Source organism: Cylas formicarius, unplaced genomic scaffold, assembly GCF_029955315.1.
Source record: "Cylas formicarius isolate icCylForm1 unplaced genomic scaffold, icCylForm1.1 PGA_scaffold_9__14_contigs__length_23061073, whole genome shotgun sequence".
Classification (NCBI taxonomy): Eukaryota; Metazoa; Arthropoda; class Insecta; order Coleoptera; family Brentidae; genus Cylas; species Cylas formicarius.
In genome coordinates, this window is record NW_026844365.1 from 10170025 (window position 1) to 10187964 (window position 17940).

The 17940-nt window shown below is 38.2% G+C and overlaps 1 protein-coding gene and 1 long non-coding RNA gene across 2 annotated transcripts; one reads left to right on the forward strand and one right to left on the reverse strand.

Moving 5' to 3' along the window:
- Positions 1-9902: 9902 nt before the first annotated feature.
- LOC132706983 (protein tolkin-like) lies at positions 9903-17127 on the reverse strand. The gene is made up of 11 exons (XM_060678582.1): positions 16959-17127; positions 13236-13365; positions 12956-13180; positions 12724-12902; positions 12386-12616; positions 11968-12331; positions 11482-11912; positions 11065-11421; positions 10699-11012; positions 10240-10647; positions 9903-10188 (listed from the first exon to the last, which is right to left on the reverse strand). Exons 1-11 carry the CDS (start codon positions 17110-17112, stop codon positions 10045-10047), a joined length of 2937 nt encoding a protein of 978 aa, XP_060534565.1. The 5' UTR covers positions 17113-17127; the 3' UTR covers positions 9903-10044.
- Positions 14580-17109, forward strand: LOC132706985 (uncharacterized). The gene is made up of 3 exons (XR_009619678.1): positions 14580-14957; positions 16817-16917; positions 16970-17109. It is a non-coding gene; the product is annotated as an uncharacterized LOC132706985 (long non-coding RNA).
- Positions 17128-17940: the final 813 nt, after the last annotated feature.

The window sequence follows — 17940 nt, forward strand, 5'->3', positions numbered from 1 at the left end:
TCGTAAACATCTTGATTTCAGAAATACCGCAAAATATTTATCTTAATTTTATCATTTAAAGTTTCTTCTTAAAATCACCCATGGATTTACGCCCCTAAGCATCGGCACTCAATTAAAAAACTTCCTATATAGTTTTTTTAGACTAAAATTACGGTACGAGCTGAACAGAGCAAACATATTAATTTACTAAAACTAATTTTTAAAGTTTAGAGAGAAAACAGATAAAGACGATTGGCCTTTAGTTCACGCAGCAGAGGATCTTACTGGAATGTCACTTTGCATAACACTTTAGACCATAGTGGTAGGCAAAAATGACCGCTGCGACGCTATCCTCTGTTGTTCTCTGGTCGGCTCCGTCAAGTCTCTCACCCCCCCTCACCCCCTTCCCTTTTTTATATATGTTACCATCAATATCTGAAAATAGATAGTATGGATAATAACTGAGCATATTAGAAATTATGCTTAATTACTGAAGCTGTTAGTGATTTTGCATAATAACTCAGCATTTTAGGAATTATGCTCAATTATTGAAACCTGTTAGTAATCTTGAATAATAACTGAGAATTGTAGGAATTCTGCCTAATTACTGAGACTGTTAGTGATTTTGCTTAATAACTGAGCATTTTATGAGTTATAAGTAACTACTGAAACTGTTAGTTATTTTGCATAATAACTGAGCATTTTAGGAATTATGCTTAATTACTGAAACTGTTAGTCATTTTGCACAATAACTGAGTATTTTAGGAGTTATGCGTAATTATTGAAAACTGTTAGTAATCTTGAATAATAACTGAGAATTTTAGGAATTCTGCCTAATTACTGAGACTGTTAGCGATTTTGCTTAATAACAGAGCATTTTATGATTTATAAGTAACTACTGAAACTGTTAGTTATTTTGTATCATAACTGAGCATTTTAGGAATTATGCTTAATTACTGAAACTTTTAGTCATTTTGCATAATAACTGAGCATTTTAGGAATTATACTTAATTACTGAAAATTGAATAATAACTGAGAATTTTAGGAATTCTGCCTAATTACTGGGACTATTAGTGATTTTGCTTAACAACTGAGCACTTTATGAGTTATAAGTAACTACTGAAACTGTTAGTTATTTTGCATAATAACGTAGCATTTTAGGAATTATGCTTAATTACTGAAACTGTTAGTCATTTTGCATAATAACTGAGAATTTTAGGAATTCTGCCTAATTACTGAAACTATTAGTGATTTTGCATAATTACTCAGCATTTTAGGAATTATGCTTAATTATTGAAACCTGTTAGTAATTTTGCATAATAACTGAACACTTTAGGATTTATGGGTAATTGTGAAACTGTTAGTGATTTTGCATAGTAACTGAGCATTTTAGGAGTTATGCATAATTACTGAAACTGTTAGTGATTATGCATAATAACTGAACATTTTAGGAATTCTGCCTAATTACTGGAACGGTTAGTGATTTCGCATAATGAATTAACCATTAACATTGATAAAAACTAAAAATTTTACAGGAATTATGCGTAGTACCTGAATGTTTAGTCATGTATACTTTTGAATCACTTGCTTTTAGAGGTAGTAAGACCAAGACAGTAGATGTACTCTCTGTAATCTATTTGAACAGGAAGAAGTTTATTCTTTATTCTGTTACACTTTTTACAAATACTTTTTCTGCGGAACTTAGTATAGTTGTACCTTTAAAGTTGTTACAGCTAAGAGGGTGTCATATTCCTCTTTGATCAAAAAATTTCAGTTTGTTTCACCACTTAGCTTTCTTTCTTCAATACATTTGAATTTAACACTATCGGCTGCTACCGATGTCATTAATATGACAAACACTCTCCTAACCTATACTTAACAATCATTAAGCAGTAATCACCGATATCTATTTTTAGTAGGCACATCAAAAGCAAAAGTAACCGAAGCTACAACACTAACTAAAAACTTCGCGAAAATAAATTTATAAAAATAATAAAATTCACTACTAGACTTCAGGCTACTAGACTGTAGGCCAGACGCCTCTCGGCACTCACGCTGCAGAGAAATTAAAATTTTCTGCCATTTAGGATTTATGCAAATTAATTAATTCCTGTCAAATTTGTAGATATTATCAATATTAACGGAATATCCCAAATGATATGCATAATTTCGGATATTGGCAGTAATAATAAACAAAATCGAAATAATGCGCACATATTGCGCATCCCAAACGGAATTTTGCGCGCATTTTTGAAATAAACTACTAAACTTGGTAAACTTGAGATAGTCTTCTCTGATCTAATTATACTCAATGAATTCTGGGCAATTTTGGACAACCAATTTGATATTTTGGGTACCTTCCTGGGGAAAGTTGTGGCCTTCCAAAATTTCAATTTCAAAATTCTCTTTTGTTGATAGGGATTGTTTGTTGTGAAACAACATGCGATCCGTTTGATTTCTCCCGCGATTGAATAATGTCTCTATCGCTTAGTATCTCTAAAGAAATAAATTAACGGGGGTAATCGGTATTCGCGAGACGCGACGATCGAAACCATTACGAAGGAGGACGTCGGCCGATTTTTTTCCCCCCGCCATTGTGTCCCTAATTTAGCCGCGGCATTGTTCCGTCTAGATATTTACGAACGGGCAGAAATGCGTCTAAAAACTCGCACCGATACTATCGGCTATCTAAAGGTGGTCGTCGCGGACACAACATAAAATACGCGTCCATAGTTTTGGCTTTTGTCGACCGTGTCGCCGACCAAATTGTTTTATTTTCGGGCCGAATGCCTGACGGTCCGACTCCTGGTGGTGCGAATTCCTATTTAGCGATGCCGTCATACGCGATGAGGTTTTTAGACAGCGGCTGGTCGAGGTCGTTACGTATGCAAACCTCTTTCGGGAAAAAATCTCGAAAAAATAAAAAGCGATCCGGGTCTGCATTTCGCTATTCTTCGAGGCGTATCGCGAAAACTTCCACGCTCAGGTTCCGGATGTGTTATCTGTTTACCAACACTAAAAATGGTGTGTCAAAACGCAAAGCAAATAACTTTATTTTAACATAATAGAAATTGGACCAAATTGGAAGCTTTTCAAGGGTGTCGGTGTCTGGGACTCAATTTTCATAAAAAATGTAATGGTAAAAGCTGCACGTGGATATCTGTTACAGTTTAATAGTAATAAAATTGAAAATTTTTAATACACCCTCTGAAACATTTACATTACCATTTTTCTTAAAGGTCAATATTCGTTTCAATTTCCTACAGTTTGTTTTTTGGTTTATGTCTTGATGTGCATCGGTTCATTTGTTCAAAAAAATTTACTTTTTAACAAATTAATTCAATTTCAACTGCACTAATGTAAAGAAACATTTTTTTACAACAAACTTCGCCTAATATTTTGTATTTTTACCTCAGGCTCTAATAATGCCTGCATGCGGCGGTCCATACTGTCAATTAAGTTACGAATAGCCTCTTGAGGGACTAAACTGAGCTACCGTAGCAGGAGTTGCTTCATGCTCTTTCACTCGCTTATTTAGCAAACATACCCAACGACAGTGAGATTAGGCAAACATGCTGGCCAGATCATTTTGTTGATTTTAACTTCTGCCAGGTCTTGTGTGATACATCTTGCTATATGAGCTAGCGCATTATTTTGCAAGGAGAAAAAGTCATTACCTACAATTATACTGAAACTAATTTCATGTCCATATATCGGTGAGCAGTTATCGATCCAGCGACAGCAACCAAGTCCGTGCGAGCCCCTCGAGTTATTCCTCCCCGTACCTTTACTAACCGTCCTCCATGACTCAGAGGTGGACTCTGCAAATCTGCCTCCAGCCCTTCTACATACCCTTTTCTGTCCATCTGAAGAATGAATGTAAGCAGAATCTAGATTCGTCACTAAAAAGAACATTTTGCGCTGTAAGTTCTGCAGCATAGCTACTCGATGATGCTGAAGCAGCTCCTGGTTTGTAAGCTTTTAGACCAAACTCCTTTAATCTTATATCAAGTGCCCACACACTAACGTTTCTACCTTGCACTTCTTGGAGTTGATTTCTTGCATGTACTGATGTTAAATGACGATCCGGCAAAGTAGTAACTTTGAGAAATCTGTAATCAACAACAGTAGCTTTTCTTCTCCTGCCTACGCGTATATCTGCCAGTTTGCCGAAAACGTTCGATTGCTCTTTTGATGGAAGCGCGACGAACATAAAGGATTCTTGCAATACATTCATAACTATGTCCGTCTTCAACAAGTGCAACAGTTTCTGTGCAATTCTCGGCGCATGAAGCCATAATAGTTGGAACGTTTTCTCCTTGCTCTTTACAAACAGTTGGGCAAGACTACTATGGCCATTCGCCCATTACCGACATCCGTCGAGGATTTATTTTTTGGTCACAGACCAACAGTTAACAAAAAGCTATTACCAACAAATTTATTCTCAGCTTCTCACAGGACTTTGACCGATAACAAAAAAACGGCCTCCCGGGCTTCCGGCCTCCATACCGGCGTGAACTGCAAAAAACCGAGGGGCCGACAACGATTACACCTTTAAAACACTCACTAGACACTAAAAGCACTAAATCCAGTCAGTGGAAACCGATTCCAAAATTTTTGGGGACGATTACAACAAGGAAAGAACGTCTGAAGTGACAAATTAAACTGACATTAGGGCAACAATAAGCAAGACGTTATAAGGCCACCCATTTATTTAACACTGTGTAATGAATAAATCATAATAATCATAATCTTCTTCCAAGACAATACGTGGATTACAATTGGTCATTTTTCCTAAAGTTTTCTAAAAAAAAAATATGAAAATCACCCTAGAAATAAAAGAGTTGTAAATCCTCAAATTTTCTCAAAAATTTAACTGTTGCTTTTTTTTGCAGCTGAGTGTAATGATAATAAAGAAATGAAGTAAATACACTTTTTTTTTTAAGAAATTGAGACATACAGGCGTATATCAGTTGAGCTTTGCAGGAAGGCTGACTGTTCTTACACTAAATCTATTGAGGAAATACACAAGAAAATTGATTAAATATATAACGTGTTAATCTTAAATGTGCGTTTTAAAGCATTCATACAATTTTCTGACAGATAGAACAAATGATGGAAAGTCAACCACATTTGATATAAGAGATATGTGCCTGTGGACAGATAATTCATATTCTAACCAAAACGGCAACGCTCTTAAAAATTTCCAAAAATATAGCACACTTAACATTTTCCTTTAGCCTTGTTCGGAAAAGAAACGAATTTAGTCATAATATGGGTTTTGTGTTTTAAAAATCGGGGATGGTGCAGGGGGCAATTTCTTTTAAATTTTAAATTGTTATAAAATTCTATAATTTTCATTTCAAATGGGAAATATTTCAATTAATACCTTCCAGCAGACATATATATTTTCTGTATTATAATCCATTAAAGATCCATTTTTCTAGTGATAACTATTAATGTAATGAATGTAACAATTATGTAGACAGCAGGACCTGTGTTGTTCCCTCAAATTACAACATTTTCCTCAATCAGTTTTCCACGTCGAAACTAGTGAACTTAATCTACAAAATGTTTTGAGTTTTTGACAAACGAAATTGCTTTGCCTACTACTAGCCGTTGCACAATTTGGTAAACTGGTTAGCGATTACTGGTGCCATTTTTGTCTTCCCACATTTTTAGCACTTCATTAATTAGGTCTCATTGAGATAAAACATTTTCTCCTGGTCTCTTCGGCACTGCTTTTTATTTCGGTCTCCTATTATTGTCATTATTAACAAAATGCTGTCACCCCGGATAAGCTCCGTTAAACTCCTCTCTAGGGTGAGTGGTCCTTTCTTGAAATTAAAACAGTGAAATTTCTTTCTAATTACACTTTTAGTGTTTTTTGAGAATTGAGAATTGAGTACTTTTAGTGATCTGCTTGGTTCCACTTGACTTACTGTCTTTCTCTCAACACCGCATTAAAACCCTTCCTGTACACTGTTCGTCGAGAGAGATATAACGGTTTTTCTCCAGTCACTTCTAACTTTGCTTAATCACATAGATTCGATGGAAAAAAATCCTTCAACACATGCGGACGTATTGCAGAGAGTGGTGTTCAACTCGGCTATGGCCGCTGAATGCTCATAAGTGTTCTGTGCTGCATGTTGGCAAGAACAATCCCGGTTCGAACGATTATATCAATGGAAACATTGTGTTAAGTGTCCATTCTCAGATTGACCTAGGGGTGACAGTAACTAATGATCCTGCGTGGTCTGTACATATATCAAATATTGCAAAGAAAGGAAAGTGCGCGTTATTTATTTTTAAAAAAGACTTTTAAAAATTCTAGTCCTCGCATCGCTTGCAGACTTTTTACCACTTACATTCGTCCCATACTGGAATTTGCTTCCCCAGTCTGGAACCCATGGCTATTGCGTGACTGTGTTGTTCTGGAAAGAGTCCAACGAGCCGCTACGCGCTGGCCACTTCAACTTAGACATACACCTTACGATGACCGTCTCAAAATACTTAACCTGCCAACATTAAGTCAGCGTCGGCTGCGAGGGGATCTCATTCAAATGTATAGGTTTGCACATGACCAAGTTCCATCTGACGTGCCCTTTGTGGTCCTAAGCAATGATGAACGCCTACGTGGTCATCCATTTAAAATAGGAAATGAACGATTCAGGACTTCCCATCGCCTACATTTTATAAGTAACAGATGTTGTGTGTGCGCCGAACTTGTCTGTATTTAAACGCCGCTTGCACAGTGTAACAGCAATAACTAAATATTTATTGTATATTGTATATATTCAATATATTTATTATATAACTATCAATGTGCATAATAGGTTCTCCTCTGCACTTTATTCTTAGTAATAATAATAATAATAATAATAATAATAATAATAATAATAATAATAATAATAATAATAATAATGATAATAATAATAATTGGTGTTTTGGGCATTGTGGCTCTGTGGGCTCCTAAGTAAGCCGTCAGAAACGGATTAAAAATCTCGAAACTCTCACCCTGCTGGTCGCACAACAAGCCCAGATTGCAATTTTCCGCCCTTAGTCGAAAGAAAAAAGTCAACCAAAACATCCATTGTCGTACATAAGCATTCTATACGGCGATGCGCATTTGTCGGCTACCTCGCGACACGTTAAGTGGCGAAATCCTTTTTGCATCGGCGCGTTTCCATTCAACGACCGACGGAGGTTGATTGACAACCCCGCAGAGACCCCGGGGTGGTCTTCATGGGGGCTTTCGCCGAAAACGTGTCAATCAAAACTGTTACGCGACTTTGCGTCGCATCTGTCGCCGGGTGATGGCAAAAAGTCACCCATTGTGCAAAGTTGCAGCGAAATCTGGCTTTCGCTCGACTTGCGTTGGTTTGTAATCGAACTGTTCACACGTCACCGGGTGAATAGTCTCGACGTGTCGAAAACGATGTTTTCGTTCAAACAGCAAATTGACATGTTCACCTTGACACCCCTGTATAAACGCGGACAGTACGCCGGGAGCTAGTAAAAAATACAAGAAAACGAGGTTATCATTCAAAGCGGCCCGAGTCCAAATTCCTTCGAAACCATTTAGCGATTGAGTTTGTTCTAAAATTTGCCTTATTTTCAATGAACATCTCTGAAAAACTATTTAATTTTTCTCAAATTTGTTTTAGTTAAATTCAAAATTCACGGTTACTTTTGCTTAACCCCAACTCTAATCCAAATTACTTAAGATCACGTATTGCTTCCCAAAATCTTGCTTTACTTTAAGTCCAATTTCTTAGAAATTATTTAATGATCCCACATTTTCGGAATTTTCAAAAATTGGTTCAAAATATTTTCACTTTACTTTATGTGCAAATTGAATCGAAATTATTTAATGGTTTCATATTTTCTCTAGTTCCCAGCAATAGTTCACAGTTCACTCTTTCCAAATTAGTTAATTACCCCATATTGCTTCGATTTCCCAAAATTAGTTCTCATTTACTTTAGTTTAGGTCCAAATTTTTTTTGAAATCGTTTCACGATCCCATATTTAATCGTTTTCCCAAAATTAGCTAAAGCTTAGCTTATTTCCAAATTTCCTAAAAATTATTTAATGATGGTTTATTTCCTCGATTTCTCACCTCAGTTTAATTCCACATTTGTTTGAAATTATTTAATGCTGTTATATTTTTTGGATTTTCCAAAATTTATATTTTACTCTTTAGTTTCAGTCCAAATTTGCTATAAATTATTTAATGATCCCATATTTTCGGAATTTTCAAAAATTCGTTCAAAATATATATTTACTTTACTTTGTGTGCAAATTTAATCGAAATTATTTAACAGTTCCATATTTTCTCGACTTTCCAGCATTAGTTCACAGTTACTTTAGTTTCAGTAGTTTCAGTCCAAGACTCTTTCCAAATTATTTAAATACCCCATATTGTTTCGATTTTCCAAAATTAGTCCTCATTTACTTTAGTTTAGGACCAATTTTTTTTTAAGTTGTTTCACGATCCCATATTTCCTCGTTTTCCCAAAATTAGCTAAAGTGTACTTTAGTTTATTTCCAAATTTCCTTGAAATTATTTAATGACGGTTTATTTCCTCGATTTCTAACCTCAGTTTAATTCCAAATTTGTTTGATATATATAATGGTGTTATATTTTTTTGGATTTTCCAAAATTAGGTGATATTTAGATCTTAGTTTAGTTCCAAATGTCGTCGAAATTATTTAATGCTCCCACATTTTTTGGATTTCCGAAAATTAGCCCGCATTTACACTTCAGCTTCAGTCCAAATTTCCCAAAATTAGTTCATATTTACACTTTAGCAGATGCTCAAATTTTCGTTTCAAAAAATTATTCATTCATTCAAAATTTCTTATCGGTAAGTTAAAACTACCCAAAAACAATAACTTATTATTTGCTTTATTTTAAATCAAAATTACTTAAAAATTAGCATTTGCAAATCTTCTGGTCCTGCGTCGATTGTTTACAAATCAAATTTGCTGACATTTCCCCAATCATCCTGTTGGAGGAATCCAGAAAAGTTCTGAATAATATTACGGCAGCCTGTAGAAGTTTCTTTGAAAAATTACTTAAAAATTATTTTATTATTAGTGTTTCAAAAATACTACACATTTGTTTCAGTTTAAAACCCAAATTGCTCAAAAATGTGTTGTTTCAAATTTCGGTAAATACTAGTCAAAAAAAGCGCAACAAGTGTCATACATTCATCATATAAAATTTAAATTTTTCAAAAGTAATTTCAAAGTTTCTCAAAAATATTTTTATTTAAAACAAAATTAAATTTTACAAAATCAAATCAAGCGTCTGAGGAACGATAGTCTTCACCTTACATAAAGTTAGGTTACCTTTCCGCGAAATAGCATAAAATGCAATCGGATAATTGAACGTAAAATAGTTACCTCACATGTGATAGGAAAGCATGAAAAATGCGTTCTGAGATAAAGGTTTCGTTTTTTACCTCACAAACGAAATTAAATATTTACAACTTAGTGGACTCACAACCTAAAAAAAATTCAAAATTTGCCATTTTCGAATTACTAGATTCAAAATTAACTTTCGACTGCTTGTACGATCAATGAAAATAGTCTTGGCATTAATCAGAAAATTTTATTTACTTCAGGTTTGTCCGCCATTTTCGCTCGTTTTTTTTTTGTTTTAATTACGGCGTGTCACGAACGCAGCAGTTTTATAGTTTCGAATCTCTTTCGCCTTGGCGAGATTCGCTACAAATTCCGCCACCTAGCGGCGAAGTTTCTAACCTCCACCAGAAAGAAGATCGATTATGCTAACCCACGCGATCGCTTTTTTCTAAATCGCAACTAGCATCGATGTTTTTAGGCTACGCCGCCAGATGGGTCTGCCGTCTTTGGTCCTTCGAGCCGGTCAAATCGATATGAACAACAACAAGCATTACTAAATTTATTCTAATATTTACATCGTATAATACACTTATATACAGTTTTTTTTTAATTTAAGGAAGGAGGAAACAGCTGCTATTTTCCTTAATAAAAATGCACGGCTCACTCTCAAACTACCCTTTGTTTTTCTCCACTAATCACAAGTACTCCTCGAGACTGTACAGCGTGCTAAATTGCTCGACCGCCTGGTACTCTATAATAAATCCCCTCCCTACGTTTCTGTCGTCCGTCTGGAACCTCACCAGGAGGCTGTCCTCGCTGGACGTCATATCTGGCGGCGCCTGGCGTAGAACGACAACTTAGATCTCATTCGTAGACCCCAAACAACTCACCTTCGATCCGCAAAACTTTCCGATCGAAGTACCCCGACTATCGGCACCGTCGAACACCTCCAAATAGTCGTAGGAGCAGTCGTCCTCGGACTCCATGTCGAACGCGGCGAAAGAAATGTACACGCTGTAGCCGCCCCCTCCTATTATCACCCAATCGCACTTCGCCATGTTTTCGTACTGATCCACGCCGTAACTCGTATGGGAGAAAATCTTCTTCTTTTCCTTTTTGGCTTGCAAAACGCCCCCGCATATCGTCGAGTAAGTGGCGAAGAATCCTTTCTGCTGCACGCTCTTGTCCGACCTGAACGTCATGTAGAGGTGGTTCTCGGAAGATATGATGAGGTACGGCATCATCGAGCCGCAGAAGGTGTCCAGCTGCCTCGAAACCGAAGAATCTCCGTCGAAGATCTGAAAGTATCTTATCCTCACCCCGCAGACCGGCTTGCTTTCCGGGCTTACCTGTACGAAGTCGTAGTAGCATTCCGCGTGGTTTTCCAGGCGGAAATTCATGAAGCCCAGCCGTATCCTGTGACCCGGAAGCGTGGATATATGCCACGCGCAATCCTTGGAAGCCGGATAGTACTTGGGGTAGTTCGGGCTGCTGATGGTACCATATGGGGGGACCGAGATGCTATGGACGCAGTCCCCTTCCTTGCAACTCCGGCCATTTTCGTGTAGGACGAAGCCGGTCCTACACGTGCAATAGAACGAACCCAAAGTGTTGGTGCAGTCGTGGTCGCAACCGCCGTTCTGAACGGAACACTCGTCGTGATCTGCACCGGATGGCTCATCATGGTGAAATCAATGCAGGCCATTTTAACTCACCGATGTAATAGATGACCGCGAATCCTGTCTGCTGGAGGTTGTCGTCCGACACGAATTCGATGGCCAGTCTGTTGGTATCCGAAACTATCAAGCTGGGCGTTTTGGTGCCGCAAAAAGTACCGTGCTCGTTGACATTCCCGTTACTCAACTTGCTGTAGACGCTGACGTGGTCGTAGTCGCATATCTGCTGCACGTAGTTGTTTCCCTCGAGGTCGAAGTGGGTGAAATTGACAAAGACCTTGTGGTGAGGTGGCGCCCTAACTTCCCAAGTGCACTGTTTGTTTGACGGGTACAGTTCCGGGAAGGAGGGAGAAGTAATGGTGCCGGTGGTGGCGTTGAACAATCCTCCGCAGGCATCTGATATGCGAATTTGTTACCTCAATAGTACCAAAGCTCCCAGATTCACGAGCGACTTACCTACGCAGCTCTTGCTGTCCGAATGCAGCTCGAATCCGGGGTTGCAGGCACAATGGTAACTTCCCAAAGTGTTGACGCACATTTGTTCGCATCCGTGATTGGTCCTAACGCATTCGTCATACTCCGCGACGACCTTGGCGGAAAACCCTCGAGACCTCGTAAACCGATCGCTCCTGAACTTTACCCACATGGTATTACTACTTGATAACACGTGAGGAGGTCCAATAGGACCGCAGACTGGCTCCAGAATGGGGGAACTTTCGTTCAAACCGTCCCTGACTTGGACGTGGACGTAACTGCAGTTCGGGTAGTACTCGTTTTCGAAGGAGAGGAACTTCAGAGCCACCTGGTACGTGTCTGGAACTGTTATTTTCCACACGCAATTTCTGTTGGGTCTGTAACTATCAGGGTAGTCCGGAGACTCTATATACCTAAAATTTTTAAAATTCTCCTCTGGTGCGCTCCGAGAGTTTTCCCACTACTCACCCCTCGGAGGATATTTTCAACTCCCCGCCGCAGTAAACATCGAAACTAGCGCTGAATCCCTTATACTCCCTGACATTTTTCGCAACGTACGTGATCAGCATTCTATTGGTGTTCGACTTGAGCACCGCGCTGTCTAATCTTCCGCAGAACGTACCCAGAATAGGAGACTTGTACCAATAGCCGTCCCTAACCACCAGATAGTCGGTTTCGCAGTTATCGGACTTTAGGATGTCTACCGAGCGGATATTGAGCACAATACGTTCCCCTGGAGTCCCAACTATCCTCCACTCGCACTTCGCAGTACCTTCCTCGACGGACGTTGAGGAAAACATTCCGGATTGGGTATGAAATGTCTGACCACATTCTAAAATCAAAAACCTATATGTCGGTGGTCTAGGCGCGAAGTATAATCACTTGCTTGGACATTTGTACAAGATGTTGGCCTGCGTTACGTCTCCCCTGCTCAAAGCGTCCCTTTGTCCGATTATAGGGTTTTTCTTGGCATCGGGAGATTCGATGATCTGGATAGTATCTAGGTATTTGCTTTTCGAGTAGGTGTTACGCGCGTAGTGCATTATAGACCCGAAGTCGTACTCCAAGCCTAGCGACGTCACCTGGTCCACCATCTTGTTAAAGTTCGACTCCTGACCTGCAAGACGCACTGCACGCTCACTTCTACTGAATATATTTCAATTTTCTAAGTGCTAACAGAATATAAAGAAGGTTGTGGATAAAAGGGCTTGTTTCTGAACTGACCTGGGATGATGTTGTCCTTGATAACACGAACGTAGTTGTCTCGATCGGGACGAGTGTGCTCGTGGTAGTAGCCGAGCGCGTGTCCAATTTCGTGGACAATGATACCGAACTGGGCGCAGTCAGGGCCGACGCTCAGAGCTTGAGCCCCTATCCTTCTGTTTCCGACGAAGGAACAGCAACTACGATATGAGATTCCAGCATCTGCTCTTCCTTTTTTGAGGTTAAGACTCACCCGCATGGTCTCTCCGTGAAATATATGTAGTCCTGCTGCTCCTCCGGGTTCCTCTCCACGAACTTGAGGCACGTGTAGTTCTCCCAGTGGCGCATCGCCTCTTTCGCCAAGGACTTGCGCACGGGGCTAAAATTTTCATCGAATTCGTAAGGCACCACCCCGTAGTCCCAGAGGCGTTCCTTTAGGGTAGTCGCCGCGGCACGTCTGGGTCGTTTCTTGGAGCTCCTAGAAAGCAAAACGTGAGCTAGAAAGTTTTTACGGTCAGTTTATCATCACTCACATTTTCGCGTTGTGTAGTACTTTGCTCATGAGATGCTGTTGGGTAACTATGGGTTTGTCGACGAAGCGGCTGATGCTGTACAGCTTCTCCGTGTAGTACCCATGTTCGCGACTGCTTAGGGGCGAAATACCTGGAAATTAATTAATTAAATATAGTTATGGAACGGTTAATATTGTTGGTAACTTGACCACGGTAAAAAAAATTGATTCTCCCTGGTAAAACAATCTCCCTCAACCCTCTAACAAGAGCACACGAACTGCCCAATCTTCAATAAAGACCAGAAATGTGAAAATTTCAGCTCAGGTGAGGACCTATATGAAGTCCCAGGAATTTTGTATGATTTGGATGGGATTTTCCCATAAAGTCGAAGCAGCAAAGACTCTGTGTTATTGGAAGTTTTAGAAGATACCGTCGAACCTATTTTTCTGGCTTTTACTTTCAAATTTCTCAGCAAACACCAGTTTTTTTTTTATTATGGGTCCCAGAATGTAGCCGTGTGGTATCCCTGTCTATATTATCACATACTGTTTGACAAATATGATTTCATGGACTCTGCCGCAGCCGCTCAATAATATTTTGGAAAAGGAGAAAAGTTAAAAGCAATCTTGGAAGCTCGGAGACACAAATTTAAGATCCAAATCTCATTTTACCGAATGCATAGAGAGAGACTATGCCAATTTAAAGATACTGCATATGACGATAAGATGAAACGGTTTGGAGGAGCCTACTGCCAAGCATCTTATAAACTTGGCGGCTTTATGTGAACCATGTAGTACATTATTAATATGTGCATATTAATTTTCTAGATGTTCTATTCAATTGATTAATTATTATACTTTGCAGGGTCAGAACCTTGATCTCTTCTAAAATTATCTTCTGATCAATCTTTTAACATGTTTTACACGTTATAGCGTTAAAATAATTAATACCACACCATCCAGAATCTTCTGCCATAGTCCGGTCAAAATTCAACAATGCAACGGATGATTATATAAGAGTAATATAACCTTAATAGGTTATTTTTTATCAAATTGTGATCGGCAATTAACAATAAACAACTTTTTTTTTTCAGCAAAAGAAAATTCCGTATATTAGGGTCAATCATTTTGATAGGCTCGTAAGGACAAACAGATTTTTCCATGACTTTCGCCTCCAATAAAACCTCAATTGATAAAACCCTAATTAACGATTATTTATAATTGATCCACTTTCGGTTGAATAACATCTGGTCGATTCCGGATAAATTTGTTTTGCTTGTGTTCCGCTTTTCGTAGTCGGACGTCCCTGCAAATTTTCCGTGGTCTAAATTTTTTAAAGATGACCGGATTCTCCTCCCTAGGCGAAATCGTAAACAAATAACGTAGAACAACTCGCGAGTGATTAAAATAATTTTTAATTTAACATTTAATCTTTCGTGTGGATAATTGTATTTCGGTTTGGAGTCCGCGATAGGTTATCGTATTTCCTAGTTTTGAATACGTTTTAATTGCGCCGCTTTTTAGGGAACTCGGTAACGAAAATAGCCGGTCGATAACGCGCCTAGAGCCTTGGAAAGTGACTATTTTTCTTTTGTTCTGGGTTTGGCGAAGGCAAAACTTTCCACAACCTCACCTTACGGTGCTCCCCTGACTGAAACTTATCCTGTAGTCTTGAGTCTTGAACCGAAACTTATGCTGTGGTCCATAAAGAATTGAAAAAATAGTATCTGATGGCATTTACATGGTAAGTGATTATTCCGTATTATATTGCACAGTTTTACACAAATGACGTACTAGATATAACATTTTATAAGACATTTTTACTTATTTGGGTTCTCTTATATTTCTAAAACTATTAAAAAAACATATAAAAATGCAATCAGAAAAAAAATCAAAGCTTATCGACACAAACATTTTTATTAACACTTGCGCATTAAATTTAAAATTATTATTATTTATTAATTTAATTATGTATTAATTTATTAATTCGCACTGCAGTTACCCGCTAGTATAGGTGAACGGTCTAATCCCATGTCTGTAAAGTATGAATTTTATTTAAAGTGATGTGAAGTATCCCCAAGTAAAAAAAGTTCACTAACACCAAAAGGAGAGTAAGAAAAATTGAAAAAAGATGAACAGGGATATAAATCAATGGCATACTGAGGGAAAGAGACAAAGGATGAAGATATACAAGAAAAGTTAGCAAAAGTAAGGAAAGTGCGATAGAGGATAGAAAGAACTGACTGAAAGTATCCCCATGTATGGAAAGTATAGAGAAAAGAAACTTGATTCTAAGTTCAAAAATGAAGAGAAAGAGCGAGAGAACAGGTATTGGAAAGGAGACGAGAAGAAAGAGTGTATACTATGCAGGCTAGGGAAGCAAAACCATCGATCATGTTTTGAGAAAGTACGAGAAACTGAAAAAATAGGAGAATGGATATAAATGAACAGCAGATTGGAAGAAAGTGACAAGAAAATTTAACGAAAGCAACTGATGACATAAAATATTCCCAACTATGTAAAGTATCAAGCGAAGAAACTTAATTGTAATAAGTATTGTTATGAGACGAGAAGAAAAAGTGTATACTATGCAGTATCATCATATCACATATGTTGAGGAAGTACGAGAAACTGAAAAAACAGAAGAATTGATATAAATGAATAGTAAATTAGGAGAAAATTTGGCGAAAGTATTCAAAAGCGCCATATAAGACATGAAGAACTAATGGCATAAAGTACATCCCCAAGTATGGAAAGTATCAAGCAGCGTAAGTTGATTGTAAGTTCATTAACAAGTATTGTTATGAAGAAGAGAAGAAAGAGTGTATACTATGTACGCTAGGAAAGCAAAACCATCGATCACCTTTTGAGAAAGTACGAGGAACTGAAAAAAGAGGAGAATAAATATAAACGAATAGTAAATTGGGGGAAAATGACAAAAGGCGAGGATATATAAGAAAATTTGGTGAAGGTAATCAAAATCGCGATATAAGATATAAAGAACTGTTGACCTAAAGTATATCTCCAAGTATGGAAAGTATCAAGCAGAGTAAGTTGATTGTAAATTCATTAACATTACGAAGAATAAAAGAAGGAGTGTTTACTATGAAGGCAAGGGAAGCGAAACCATCCTACGTATGTTGAGAGACTAGGAGTGAGAGGCTAGAGAAGAAACAAACAAGTGAAAGTAATGAAAGAAAAGAAAAGGAAATAAGGTGCAAAGAAAATTGTAACAGGTGTGGGCAACGGAAGCAAAACATATGTGTAAAGAGTCCGTGGAACTAAAAAAACGAGAAGACATAGAGGTTATGGAAGTAATCTACGTGTGAGGTGTGCAGGAGAAGAGCAAGGAGCCAAAAAAAACAATATTTTGACTTTTATATGTTATTCGTTCATAGGTATCATAAGAATGTAGTAGTGTTTTCCGAACTGGGAGGCGCGGACTAGTCTAAAAGGAGGCGCGAAGATTATCCAGAATTGCTAACGAAAAGTGCATATCCATTTCATTAATGGACAATAATGATATACTTTTATTCATTTTTCCTAGCGTATAAGAGTATATCTTAATAAATTTTTAACTATTAAAAATTTTTGTGTTTGTAGTATTTTATAAAATGGAACAGAAACGTCGTATGATCTACTATTTTTAAGGGAACCGTGGTAAAATTAAGTTTGAAAACACAGCCCAACCTTCACGACCACCGGTAAATTCAAACAAAACGTGAACGACAGTCATTATACTTACGAGCCTTGCAGGGGTTGAGGCCGCCGTCACCGGACACTTTCCTGGGAAAACTCTTCGTCAGCAGGTCTTCTATGGTGAAACTGGTCGCACGACCGGTACCGTCCGTGGTCAGCACCCGCGCCGCCAGTAGAACCGAGACTAGTACGAACAGCATATCGTCGAAATTCAAACTGGAAGCAGGCACGCCGTTAACCGAACTATTGGCTGTCTTAAACACCGGTCACTGGTAGCAAATTGTCTCTGCGTTTGTCGAAAAACGTCAGGTATCATTTTGAGAACGATCGTATCGCGAAACCAACGGCTCGGTCGGTCGTACCACCCGATGCTTCGTCGGGTTAAAAACGCACCAAGATATGCCGACTTGGACACAGATGTTTCTATCTAAGCCCCGCTTTATTGCAGAGTTGTGACCTTTTTTATCTTAACGCTCGTTAATTGGAGCTGATAGCAATTAATGGAGTTCCCAGGGTCGGACGAGCCCGGGCGCGCGCGCGTTTTTTGTTTATTTATTTTTGGGCTAACGGCGGGCCGGTCGGGGAACCCTGCAGAACGCCCCCACATCATAGCAATCCTTTTAAATATTCTAAGGGCACTTAGGTTCCAATACAGTAAATATTAACGAAACTTTTGTCACACTGTAGCTATTTTTTTATCAAATAAACAGTTCTATTCTTCCTGTTAATCAAATTAATTAAACTGTGTATTTTTAAACCTTTATACTTCTGAAGGTACTATTTATTAATAAATTTCAAAGATTGCAATATCGCAGACTGCCTTCGCGTGCGCTTGGAATGTGATTTGATATTGACTGCATAAGCGTTTCTGATGCTAGAATAAAAGGAGATAAACATTCATCAAAACGTAGGTCCGAAAATGCTTACTTCTCAATATACAGGGCGTGCATTATTTAAAAAAAACAACTTGTGCCAAAATCCGTCCTTTTTCTTTGGTAGTAAATTTTTTCAACCAAAAACAAAAAAGC